The sequence below is a fragment of the Pecten maximus genome, chromosome 5 (assembly GCF_902652985.1).
Source record: "Pecten maximus chromosome 5, xPecMax1.1, whole genome shotgun sequence".
NCBI lineage: Eukaryota > Metazoa > Mollusca > Bivalvia > Pectinida > Pectinidae > Pecten > Pecten maximus.
In genome coordinates, this window is record NC_047019.1 from 38,921,548 (window position 1) to 38,934,439 (window position 12,892).

Below are 12,892 nucleotides of genomic sequence, written 5' to 3' on the forward strand. Positions count from 1 at the left end.
TATTGTAAACAACTTCGAACAAATTATTGATTCTGTCCCATAGCCATCCAGCAGCAGCAACTGTGTGACGTCACAGTGTCGTAGTAGGTGCGGCATCGACGTAAGAAACGGTTGCCATGGTATAACGGAATTAGTTTCATTCATCTCCTTTTCCATATATGGAAACGTTGCTTCGGTTGCTGGATCGATATTATGAATGGACGTAGTGGTGATCCGTGGTTAAAGTTTAGCTGACGTAGTCATGCTATAATAGTACTACGTAGGGAGATCGTCAAACATTGATCGAAACGAGAAAGTCGTGGGTGGTGGTTGTCTCCTCTCCAACACTCTGTCAAATAAACACTTTCGTACTGGTCGGGATTCCTGTGTACAGCGCCACCAAAAACAAAAGTGCCACAAATCTATGGTGTTTGAAAGTGATGCTTTAAGTGGAAGGACAGTCTTAGCTATGGATTGTACTGAAACTTTAAGGATGAGACATGAGGTAAGTTTTCATTTAATTTCCAATCTGAAATTATCATCTAATTCGCACCATTAGCTGAGCTTTAAATCCCATGCATTTCACTCGTGCTGTAGTACTATAAGTACTATAAGTACTATGTATTGCTGTTTGAACGTGTCATAACGGACGAAGCAAGTAAATTAGCTCCCAGATGTCAACTGTTCGGCAATCTACCAATCAAATATAGCTAAACATCACATCATATTGCAATAACAGGAAAGTGTTATGTCCAGTCTGTGTCATGGCGACCAAACTTGGCAGTAATTCAGCGGTGTCTGTAAAGGGAGGGCCAGGGTCCATCAATCACTCAATGGAGAGAAGTGCAGGTCAAATCCAGGTCCATATCAAGTGTCCTCGGGCTTCGACCATTTGGGCCGTGTTGTAGTAGATCGTCCTAACCAAAACGCATTGCATAGCATTAGGTACATGGTCACGCGCACCACCTTTATGTATACCGGTACAGCTTCAGGGAAATTGATAGAACCACGAACTTGTAGATAAGAAAGTCTGTGCTACAGAACAAATTAATGATGATATTTTTGCCCCTTTTTACGGGGGTGGGGTGGGGTGATGGGGGGGGGGGGGGGGGGGGGGGGGGGGGGGGTAATGAATACATGCACTTAGTCTATAGGAGGATAAGAAAAGTTGTATTTTTATAATATTAATGATGAGGGTATGTGATGATACTCAATACTTTACATAGGAAATCATATTTCATGCTGTGGTAATGTAATATCAATTATTTGTATTATGATATTTAAACAAAAATGTCTTCATCTGTCATTTTTCATTTTTGACGCCACAAGCTCAACCTGAGTCACTGTATGAAAATAATTGACAGTATTTTATATCAGTTACTTCAATAATAATAATAAAAAAAACGACATATTTTCGTATTAATGTTGTGTCGCATATATGTTCAATTGATAATCTAATTGATTGATTTTGTTTTGTGTAAGTGGAACCTCTTAGATAGGCCTACCGTCATAAAACAGGCTGAGACGTTCCTGGGGGTATTCTACCTAGATTTTTAAAGGCCGACTAAACACCACAACAAGTGGAAACATTTCGAAAGTGAAAGTTCAGATAATTAATAACTTGCTTATCATAAAATGTTTGAATAAGCGTAATGGAAATTATTAACCTTTTCGTAAAAAGGTGTTCATGGTGTGATTAGTGTAGTTGTCACCTGTGTAGACATTGCTTAGGTCTAGTAACTTTAATTGGGTCTAGTGCCAGACAAATGTATATAAATATAACTGTTACATCATAAATGTGAATGTATATGGATCGTATTATTGCTATCTTTATCAATTGTTTTTTAGTATATTTATATAGCAAGCGGTAACTTGTAAATAATATTTCTTAGCAAATTCCCAATGTTACCATACGATTGTGTAATAAAAACTACGACGCAGCTAGCAGAGCCCATTGACCAATCATAATTCATCTGTTACTCTGTGTATCCAAAAATAGCCCTATCTCTAATCAGCTGTTTGCTATATCACTACGCTTTGTAAAAACCTCCGCGCATAAAGTAGTTCTACATGTTATGCAGTGGTTGCAATACAGCAGACGTGACATTTCTTTACGGGTACATTATCAACTTGGTGTTTGTTCAAAGGGTAAGAATATTTAAACGACAACCCTTCAAAATAATGAGTAATTTCTATAACATACGGACATCGCGCATGAATAAATAGAAGGTCGAATGACAATCGATGTGCGTAAATTTTGCAGACTTGCACAACAGTGTGGACGGGTTAGACTGACGGACAGTTTCGCTGTAGCTTTTATTGGAGTAACACATATTTCGTCTTTTCTATTTCAGAAAATACATTTTCTTGAAAGTATACTTGAAAACGGTGTTGTCACCATGGAATGTGCTAACCGTTTTCAAGGGTTGTGTTACGAACAAGTTGTCCGTCTGCATGAAGTGATGGAAGAAGTGGTACCCATTCATGGTCGAGGAAACTTTCCAACAATGGACATAAAGCTGAAGGACTTAGTGCAGGTAGTTAGAGAAAAACTGCGAACTGAAGGGGTAAGTGTCAAAGATGTTCGTTTGAATGGGGGTGCTGCCAGCTACATTTTTGGCACAGACAATGTTCGCTCATACAACGATTTGGACCTCATTTTTGGGGTAGACTTGTCGAACCACAATGAGCTACAGAAAATCAAAAATTGTGTATTGGGATGTTTATTGGACTTTCTGCCAGATGGTGTTAACAAGGAGAAAATGAGCAGTTGCAGTCTGAAGGAAGCATATGTCCAGAAAATGGTAAAAGTTTGTAACGAACACGGTGACAGATGGAGTTTGATTTCCCTTTCAAATAACAAGGGGAAGAACGTGGAACTTAAGTTCGTGGATAAGATGAAGAGACAGTTTGAGTTCAGTGTGGACTCGTTCCAGATCATTCTGGACAGTCTGTTGACGTTCTACGAAATCTCAGCCACCCCTATGAGTGAAAACTTCTACCCAACAGTTGTAGCCGAGAGTGTATATGGAGATTTCTGGGAGGCTTGGTACCACTTGAACAAAAAACTAATTTCTACAAGAAATCCAGAGGAAATTAGAGGAGGAGGACTGTTGAAGTATTGCAACTTGCTCACAAGGGGCTACACCCCTGTGGAAAGTATTGATATTCGTGCCATGGAGAGATATATGTGTTCTCGGTTTTTCATTGATTTCAGTGATCTGAACCAGCAAAGACAAAAGCTAGAGTCATATCTAAACAACCACTTCAGTGGTGAAGAAGAACTCAAGCACGATTACTTGATGACTCTGTATAGAGTGGTCGATGAGAGTACAATTTGTCTGATGGGACACGAACGTCGTCAAACGTTGAATTTAATCCATCAGCTTGCATACCAGGTGTTGATGGAACAGGAACGTAGGGCACATATCAAGTTCCTGGAAATTCAACAGTTTGATCAGTTAAACAACTTAACTATTGATCAAGTGTTTTTTCATGGCCCCTATTCACCAAACAATGGGAATCAGTATTTCAACATATTACCATCAAGTAGTGTTTTCCAAATCAATGGATCATCATCTTGCCCCTTGTGTCCAACATATATGCAGTGTTCATAGCAGCCATTCATTGCCCCATCCCAGGATTGAATGAGAAGAAGTAACAAGTTGGTGAATGTATAAAGGTGGAATACCTTTCAACTGTTCTTTGATAGGTGCAAGTGTACTAGTTCTGATGTTGTCACTATATTATGTATCTCAATTATGTTCAAGAATATTAAATGCCATTGATAGTGGCTTAATTTTCGAGAATGAAATTATGTAATTTTCAATATTACCATAAATACCTGCCTCAGCTTAATTGATTGAATTGTTCTAAACATATTGGATGCATGAGTTTAAAGAGGTGCTTTCCTGTCTGGAAAATTAAAGTTCTTAGCATGAACATATGGAAACAAAGGTTGAAAGAAACAAGAGGATCAATATGTATATGTATAATGTACACACTATTCATTATGATGGAAACTTTCTTGTTTTATTTTTTCATGAGAAAAATTAGATACATTTTTTCTGTGTCATATGTTCTTGCTATGTAAATATGAGAATTTTAATCTAAAAATTGTATTTGAAATATGTCTTGGATATTATTGACATTCCGTGATGTTTGAAGTGCTGTTCTTGAAATTCAATTTATAATTGCTATAATTTTTGAAGTTAATTAATAAACTGATTTATTTTCTTTTTAAAATGAAGTACAATATGTGCTATACGGCATGTGCTTGTATAGTTTAATTTGTAAATCTTAAAACGATGCATGTAATTATGTTAGCTTCAACATGAAAAAAATCCATAAAAGATTGTTAAAACTACCAAAAGAATGTTAAAAACTACTAAAATGCTTGGGCCATTCAATGGCAAAATAGATGAATATAAATTTAGTGTAGGCATACCTTGATTATAGATCCTGAAATGGCTGCTTCAGGTAAACCTATAAAGCACATTACAGCAGTGTGGTGAGTACCAGGCAGTTAAAGGGGCATGTGTGTTATTTGACAGAACTTCAGTGGACTATTTTTCACAGTTGGGCCAATTTAGAATGTCACTTTCCAATATGCATATAATCATATATATCCAAGGCATGTTTTAATTAACTTCAAGCAGGCAGCAGATAGAACTATTCAGGCATAACAGTATGAAGTATATATTGTTGTGACCTGTGTAAATTAAAATATGATTCCATTTATAAGATATTTAGGTAGTAATTAGATTTGATCTTTTTACAAGAAGTTTAGCTGCTGAACTTAGTTGTCGTATATGATGTTACCAAGTATAGATTGCATTATGATAAGAGATTACCGTACATGTAAGCCTGTGGCTATCCAATATAATAATTTAACTGTGATATATTATTTTTGGAAGATCAATATGTAAGAGCTGATTAGTGTAGTTGGTATGTCTAAATGAATTAGTTTGCATCCTTCTACCAATACTGTATATTTTAAAAAAAAAAAAGGTAACGGGGGGGGGGGTTTAGGTTTGCATGGTCATCTGTGATCATGATGGAAGGGGACTGGACGAGTTAGTAGGTGATCAGTTACGGGCTTGTGCAAACATAATTCCATTTCATCTAATTACATTTCATCAAGATACAACAAATAAACTATTTTATTTGTACATCTATTAAACTTGTACATCTTTACATTTTAACTGTAAACCTTGATGTTTTGTAAATTGATAGAATAATGAAGGCTAACAAAAAAGAAAAAAAAAGAAACTTCCTGTCTATTTTTGTCATATTGAATTAATTCTAAATAACATATAATATACAGTGCTTGAAGGATTTTATTCTCAATTTTGATGCTGAAATTACCATTTTGATTACATGTGCTATTTTTTTCAAGTGCTCAAATTGAATGTATCTTAATAACTTTTTCAAGTTGGCTTTGAATTTTGTCTTTGCAGGTTTATGTATGTATATCCAAAATCAGTTTGTGCAATTTATTCAACTTGTCTAAAAAAATGTTGTTTCAAATACCATTGGATCAGTTTAAATTAAATGATTACATATTACTTGTATTCAACTGTACATTTCCTGTTTTGTGTTGGTCTGGTAATAGATTTTCAGAATCCATTTAAAGCATTAATTATAATTAGTGTTTTCACAAGCCGTGTACATAGGATGTAATTGTTGTTAGATTAAATTTGTCAATCATTCATTTCTTAATGGCATGTCAATGATTAAAAACAAATAGAGGTGATAAATTATTGCTTAAAAGATTTGGAAATCTTCAGAGGAAATTATTGCTTAAAAGATTTGGAAATCTTCGATATTCAGAGGTATAGTTTTCGTTTCACTTTCAGAATTTGGTACATGGATACATTTTAATGTCTTGTTGCAGCAATGAAGTTTTTTTATTAATTCTGCTAGGCACATTTATTTTGTAATACAAGTACTGACAAGAGTCCCGAGATATGAGATGTACAATACTGTATTGATAAATATCTTATCATGAATATATAGATTAAACTAAAAATTTTGTTTAAAAGTGATTGAAATAACTCTGCTGGATATTTAGAAGTTCATATGAGATTGGAAGTGATATCTGAGAATGATATCAATAACATTTTGAAGTGTTGAAATATGGTTAAGTAAGTGGTTATATATAGCTAACCAGCTGGTCTGATGTCACTCTGAAGAACAATTTTCATTTAAAAATGTTATTAATCTTAAGTTAAAATTGAAGTTATTGTTTGCACGTCTCATACTTAGCTATATATAGGAACAGAGAAGTTTCCTGACCCAGGTAATTATCGGTAATTGCCTTATTCTAGTTTTATGATTTTAATCTCCACTTGGCTGAGTAGCTAATAAATTTATTATACAATACCAAGGTAAATAGCTACTGGCCACATTGTGACCAGTATGACAGAAAGACCATCATACAGTGCAGTGTGTATATATATACATATATTAGAGCCAGGTGTGAGGAAAGGCCAATAGGCTCTCCAGTATGTTATATCAGCTCAAGCTTCACCTGTAGTAGTAGGATAGGGCCATTATTAATATTACCAGTAATGAAATACACCAATATAGCTACTGTTCTACATACAATATATAGAAACTGTCCACTTGTCTCCAATATCTTCCCCTCACCTCTGAAAGGAGGGAGGTGTGTATTGGAGTACCCTTGGTGTACAGGAGAATGAGAGGTGTGTATTGGAACACCCCTGGTAGAAACACCCCTGGTATAAAGGAGGGAGGGAGGTGTGTATTGGAACACTCCTGAAATAATGGAGGGAGGGAAGTGTGTATTGAAACACCCCTGGTATAAAGGAGGGAGGGACGTGTGTATTGGAACACCCCTGGTATAAAGGAGGGAGGGGCGTGTGTATTGGAACACCCCTGGTACAAAGGAGGGAGGGACGTGTGTATTGGAACACCCCTGGTACAAAAGAGGGAGGGGCGTGTATTGGAACACCCCTGGTACAAAGGAGGAAGGGGCGTGTGTATTGGAACACCCCTGGTATACAGGAGGGAGGGACGTGTGTATTGGAACACCCCTGGTACAAAGGAGGGAGGGGCGTGTATTGGAACACCCCTGGTACAAAGGAGAAAGCGGCGTGTGTATTGGAACACCCCTGGTATACAGGAGGGAGGGACGTGTGTATCGGAACACCCCTGGTATACAGGAGGGAGGGACGTGTGTATTGGAACACCCCTGGTACAAAGGAGGGAGGGGCGTGTGTATTGGAACACCCCTGGTACAAAGGAGGGAGGGGCGTGTATTGAAACACCCCTGGTATAAAGGAGGGAGGGGCGTGTGTATTGGAACACCCCTGGTATAAAGGAGGGAGGTGTGTATTGGAACACCCCTGGTATACAGGAGGGAGGGGCGTGTGTATTGGAACACACCTGGTATACAGGAGGGAGGGGCGTGTATTGAAACACCCCTGGTATACAGGAGGGAGGGGCGTGTGTATTGGAACACCCCTGGTATAAAGGAGGGAGGTGTGTATTGGAACACCCCTGGTATACTGGAGGGAGGGACTTGTGTATTGGAACACCCCTGGTATACAGGAGGGAGGGGCGTGTGTATTGGAACACCCCTTGTATACATGGGGGTGCAGATGGAGGTTTGTATTGGAGCTGGCTCTGGAGAAAGCCTTTTATGTAATTGGAGCATTCTCTAATTGCAAGAAATCTTCATTTTCAACTCTTTACAACAGCAGTGTTCTGAAAACCCAAGGGATATTTTCTTAGTTATCAAAAAAGCTTTAACTTTACTTGGATAAAATAATATATGACTTTGTAGCATTAAACAAATCTGAAGTTTATAGGAGTTCAAAAAGGCAGCACAGCTAGCAAAACCAGTAGTTGTGTGTTTGTAGTTTATATTATACACCTAACTGTCCTGTAGGAAGGTTAACTACCATTGATCATTGACTGAACTTGGTCTGGCATCAAGCATTGGACATATATACACACTTCACTGTCTTTGATCAGATCTAGCTGGAGTAGGTATGAAATATTTACATATTCACACATTGAAATCTTGTTACTACTGAAACATTCATGGAAGAGGAGGCTATTGTGAAAAGTGGTATATGAAAACAATATGTGAAAACCCAGGACATCATAAACCATTGAGTTTAGGAGTAATACTACCAATAGAAAAAGTAAAGGGACCAAACGAGTAAGGTGTAGAAAAAAGAAGGGTATAAAATTATGAAAGTTCCACCCTATTTGAAGTTGCAATTGGTCGTGTATTTACATATTTTTTTTGCGACAAATGATATTGTATATATGAATTTTATGTGTTGAACTGTGATAATCAAAGCAATAGTTGTTATTGCTTAAGTTTCATCTGATCTGAGTGACTATAATATCTCTGCAATTTGATTTGTTCTACTGAATGTGTACTTGTCATCATGTAAGGATATCCATTATATAAACATATGGCATATGTGACATGTTTTCTGGCTCATTGAAATATCCCCATACATTTAGACAGAACGTTGTGTAGGAGGAAACTGTCTTCACTATACATATTTTTTTTGGTTATTATATGAAATCAAACATTTCCTGCTGGTGGGAATATATTACGTGATGAATATGTTCATTCAAGATGGAAAGTATATATATTCATCTAAATTATGCTACATTATACACGTATGTCATGTTTATACAACATGTCTGTCCAGATAAACTCATTTTTCACAGAAATAGTTTGTGGTGAAGTGGCAAGTCAAGAAACGAATGTGCTAGTATATGTTAAAAAATGCACATGTACATGTGTGAATCTCCAATGACTTTGCATAAGGTGACATAATTTCGCCAGTGCTCAAATTTAGTAGCTTTTTCATTTCAAATTAAAGAAAATGAGAATGAGATAGGCCTTCATCAGTTAATTTTATTTTAGATTAAACTAATCAGGGTTTGCTTAGTGTCATTTATTATAAATGGGGTCCTTGTTAGATTATGAGACATCTAGCTCTATAAATAAGAGTGATTCTGTCTATGCTTGTGTATGTTATAAGGACAGCTTCATTGCAAAATATGACTGATGAAAATGTTATGTAGTACCTCCTTACATATATGTACTGTGTTCAGTTATATGTATTTACAGAACAGAATTATCTGTATCGATTCAATCACATATTATTTTCTAAATTTTGGTCAATATGCGGCATTTCAAAGTCCGCATTTGAGTAGTGAGCTGGCCTCGTAACCTATTTTCTGTCAAATTTTAGCTAAACTTGGTGTCTTCTCTTCTTGACAGCTGCCCATAGGTGTAATCTGTATAATATCTTTATTTAGAGCACTTGTTGGTTTTTCAGTCCCTGAAAAGTTGATTTGAATGTTTGTTATCAATTTGTAGAGCAGGTGATTCAGAAGCACAAGAGAGGTTTTATCTATCTAGAACAAACAGGGTTCATAAAACTTATCGCTTTACTGATACAGCCTTATATAGCTACATTGATGATGTACAAGCCTGCATAGAAAATGTACCAGTTAACTCTGAAGGTTACTTCAATATAAATTCTTGGTGAGATCACTGAAAACTGATTATTCAATCTTTATTTCAAGTAGCTATATATAAATAGTAAACAAATGTAAATCATTTAAAACTCTTTAATTTTTTTTTCTTTTTAATATTCAGGATATTCTGCAGCTATTGTATATACCTTCTGCACTTGACATTAATATTTAGACTTTTAGGCAAACGCATATGTATCGCTATATAGCTAGCTATGATTATATCTGAAGTGAAAATATCAGAAATGACTATATCTTGTGTCATGTTTTGGATTCTCCAATCTAATAGACCACCAAGCGATGATTTTGTTTGGTCATCTCCTAATAGTGACAGTGACATCGATCACTGACATTACATATGGAAAGAGAGAAAGATATTATAACTAGCAAATTTCTTACTGATACTTTAATTCATCCTGTAACCATCACAAAACTAAAAATTCCCATGTTGCTTATAAAATGTATTTAATAAAAATTATGAAAAATTAAAAGTGAAATTCTTTAAAAAAAAAAAAACCCCATAAAATGTATTTTTCTGATTTATAGAAGCAAATTTGTATGCGTAACTATAGCTGGTTACTGGAATATTCATTACTATATCTTGTATAGGATAAATTATTTGCCCTTCTATTATCCAATTTAGAATTAAGCAAAAATGAAAGACGGCTAGATATTGATGTAATAAAAACTTGATTTGTAGTAGTGTATATTATAAGACCCAGTTTAACATATAGTCTACTGAAGAGAAGACACAAGTTAGATCTACAAATGTCTGATTCATATGTGTATTTTTATGATACATCATTGTTATTTCTTATCAATATGTTTATCTAGAATGAAACTGACCAATTTTCATTTTGAATCTAATGTTTCTAGTCATGATAAAGTGGGTAACTAATTAGAAAACTATGCTATATTTCAATCATTAAACTTGTAAAGCTATGTTATATACATACTAGGTATGTCATTTTTCACAATATTTCCACCATAAATATCTGCTATTTGCTGTTTTAGTAATTCACATATTGTGCGGTACTGACTTCACATATATAGTGTATGTAGTTTAGTATGTATTGTACATACATTGATTGTAAATTTTTTTTTGATTTATAACAACTGGTGTACAAGTATTGTATAAATTTTGTTGTTTTTTTGTTGTTGATGCCTTATTTTTTGTACAGATTTACTAAAAAAAAACATGTTCTAAAATGCTATTCATATAGATTCTGTAAAGAAATTATATGAGTTGTCTGAATCAGTTACCGCAGTATATATAGTTCAAATGATTATGTTTGACAGAACAGTTCTTGTTTCTGTATAAAAAGTTGTTCAAATCATGGGCATTTTGTTATTGCCTATACTTTTTTTTTGTGTGTTTTAAGTCATTTTTGCTGCATCATAAATAAATTCATCATGACAGTCAAGTTAGGATAGTATCAATGAGAACCCGGTCATAGGCAGATAAGTAACCATATAAGGACGGTCTTGTTAGAACTCGGTCATATATATATGTAACCATATATGGTGACTCAGTTGATTATACTAAGGTCTGAGGTCTGGTGAAAATATTTCAAGAAATCAGTAAACGCACCTGAAAATGTTGACCTTTCAGGCGTATAATATAATGTTACATTCTGCACTCTTGACTCAACTATTTGGCAGTCTCATGTCTGATTTTGATGCTTCATATTTGGAATTTTTCTGAACATCAATATTTTGAAAATTGTTAATAGCTGACACGTTGGTGCAGTATGCATATGATACACATAACATGGAAATTATTGTCCTGTGTATGTAGCTGGTTTCACCAAGAGTAAGCATGTACATATACATGTATATATATATATGTGGCTACGCAAATCCCAAGTACATATATGAAACTCAAACTTATATGGAGTAGATGTACAGGTATACCAAGACGCATTGAATCAGAAAAAGACTAGCACACTAATGAAAAGTTATGAGTAGAGCTTAGCTGATCTTTTGAGAGAGTTTGTTTTGATTTATAACCATGGTAATTAATAAGCTCTTGCTGCGTTTAAAAAACCCACTCCCAAGTATAAACATAGATTTTATACAGAGGATGATTAAACATACTTGAACACAACCACTTTCTGAAGATAGTGGTATTGTCAAAATTGGAATAATCTCCATACTCGGCTCCATTGTTAAGGCCAAACAATTTCTTGCATAAAGTATGGTTATATTATTTTGTTGTAGCAGATCTAGATATCAAAAAGAAAAAAAATACCATGGGGCAGTTCAAAACAAACTCTTTCCATTGGTACTATGCATACAATGTGTTATCATGTTGATGGTTGCCACATCTGGCAATGAAAACACACATTTTTTTCTTGTTTGAACAATATTACAGGTCGAATGAAACACAATGTTAAATTGCTGTTTATCATGAAGAGAAAGTGCCAATTTTGTTAAGGTTCTGTGTTCTGTTAAAGTTTTTTTTTTTTGCTTAAATGTCTTTCATTAAAAAGTTGGATGTGATTTTAAAAGCATCATTTCATTGTTATTTTCTCAAAGCTATATTTATACACCATATATTTCTGTAAACTTTCAATCAATGAAAGATCTTTAAAAATCACTGTGCTAAAATATAATTATCAGGGTTTACACATGTACAATATAATTAAAGGATGTTGATCATGAGATTGCAGCAGAACATCAGTTCCATTGTCGTTATAAATACCAAGCCAAAGTTTTACACAATGTTAGCGGACGTCAGAGGAGGGAGTCGTAGAGCGAAAGAGATATTAGCATCTCTGATAACAAAATGTGTCGGCAATATGATTGTATGTTCAGCAGCATATATACCTTGTAAACTATTGTCTTGTACCTGTATATATGATATATATATATATGTGTATAAGCTGTGGAATCTTGTCCAGCACAGATTATTACATTGCAGACACCGAGTGTCCATATACAGAAATATTACTTTTGTTTGTTATTACATGTACTATATACTTCTGTATCATGTCCATTGTACAACGTACATGTAACATTATGCCATCTGATTGATAATGGTTATACAATCACTGGAGATTGTTCAGTGTTGGTATTTTGGAAGAATTCCAGAAATAAAATATTTTTGAATTATAGTCAATATCAGTGTCTGGTTTTTCTTTCTACAGTACTAGTACTTTAACACTTTGTGTTTTATATAAAAACGTACTTTTGATGTTATCATGATCAGTAGGAAGTTTACACATATCACTCCTCATATTCCTGATATCAAAGTAGTCCAATTGACTTTTGAAAGGGTCGACAATTCAGTCAAAAGCAAACTTTATATGACAGAATAATAAATATGTCCATATTGTGGTCATTATTTATAGATATACTTGTGATAGCGCAACATCCA

General features: G+C 34.8%; 1 protein-coding gene across 4 annotated transcripts; it reads left to right on the plus strand.

Moving 5' to 3' along the window:
- Window positions 1-319: 319 nt before the first annotated feature.
- LOC117327988 (terminal nucleotidyltransferase 5C-like) lies at window positions 320-12,634 on the plus strand. 4 transcript variants are annotated; one of them, XM_033885275.1, is made up of 3 exons: window positions 320-484; window positions 2,334-7,059; window positions 7,332-12,634. In XM_033885275.1, exons 1-2 carry the CDS (start codon window positions 404-406, stop codon window positions 3,594-3,596), a joined length of 1,344 nt encoding a protein of 447 aa, XP_033741166.1. In that variant the 5' UTR covers window positions 320-403; the 3' UTR covers window positions 3,597-7,059; window positions 7,332-12,634. The 4 variants fall into 4 exon arrangements, with proteins under 4 accessions (XP_033741166.1, XP_033741167.1, XP_033741164.1 ...); XM_033885276.1 differs by lacking the exon at window positions 320-484 and adding an exon at window positions 1,899-2,127; XM_033885273.1 differs by lacking the exon at window positions 320-484 and having other exon boundaries at window positions 2,178-7,059.
- Window positions 12,635-12,892: the final 258 nt, after the last annotated feature.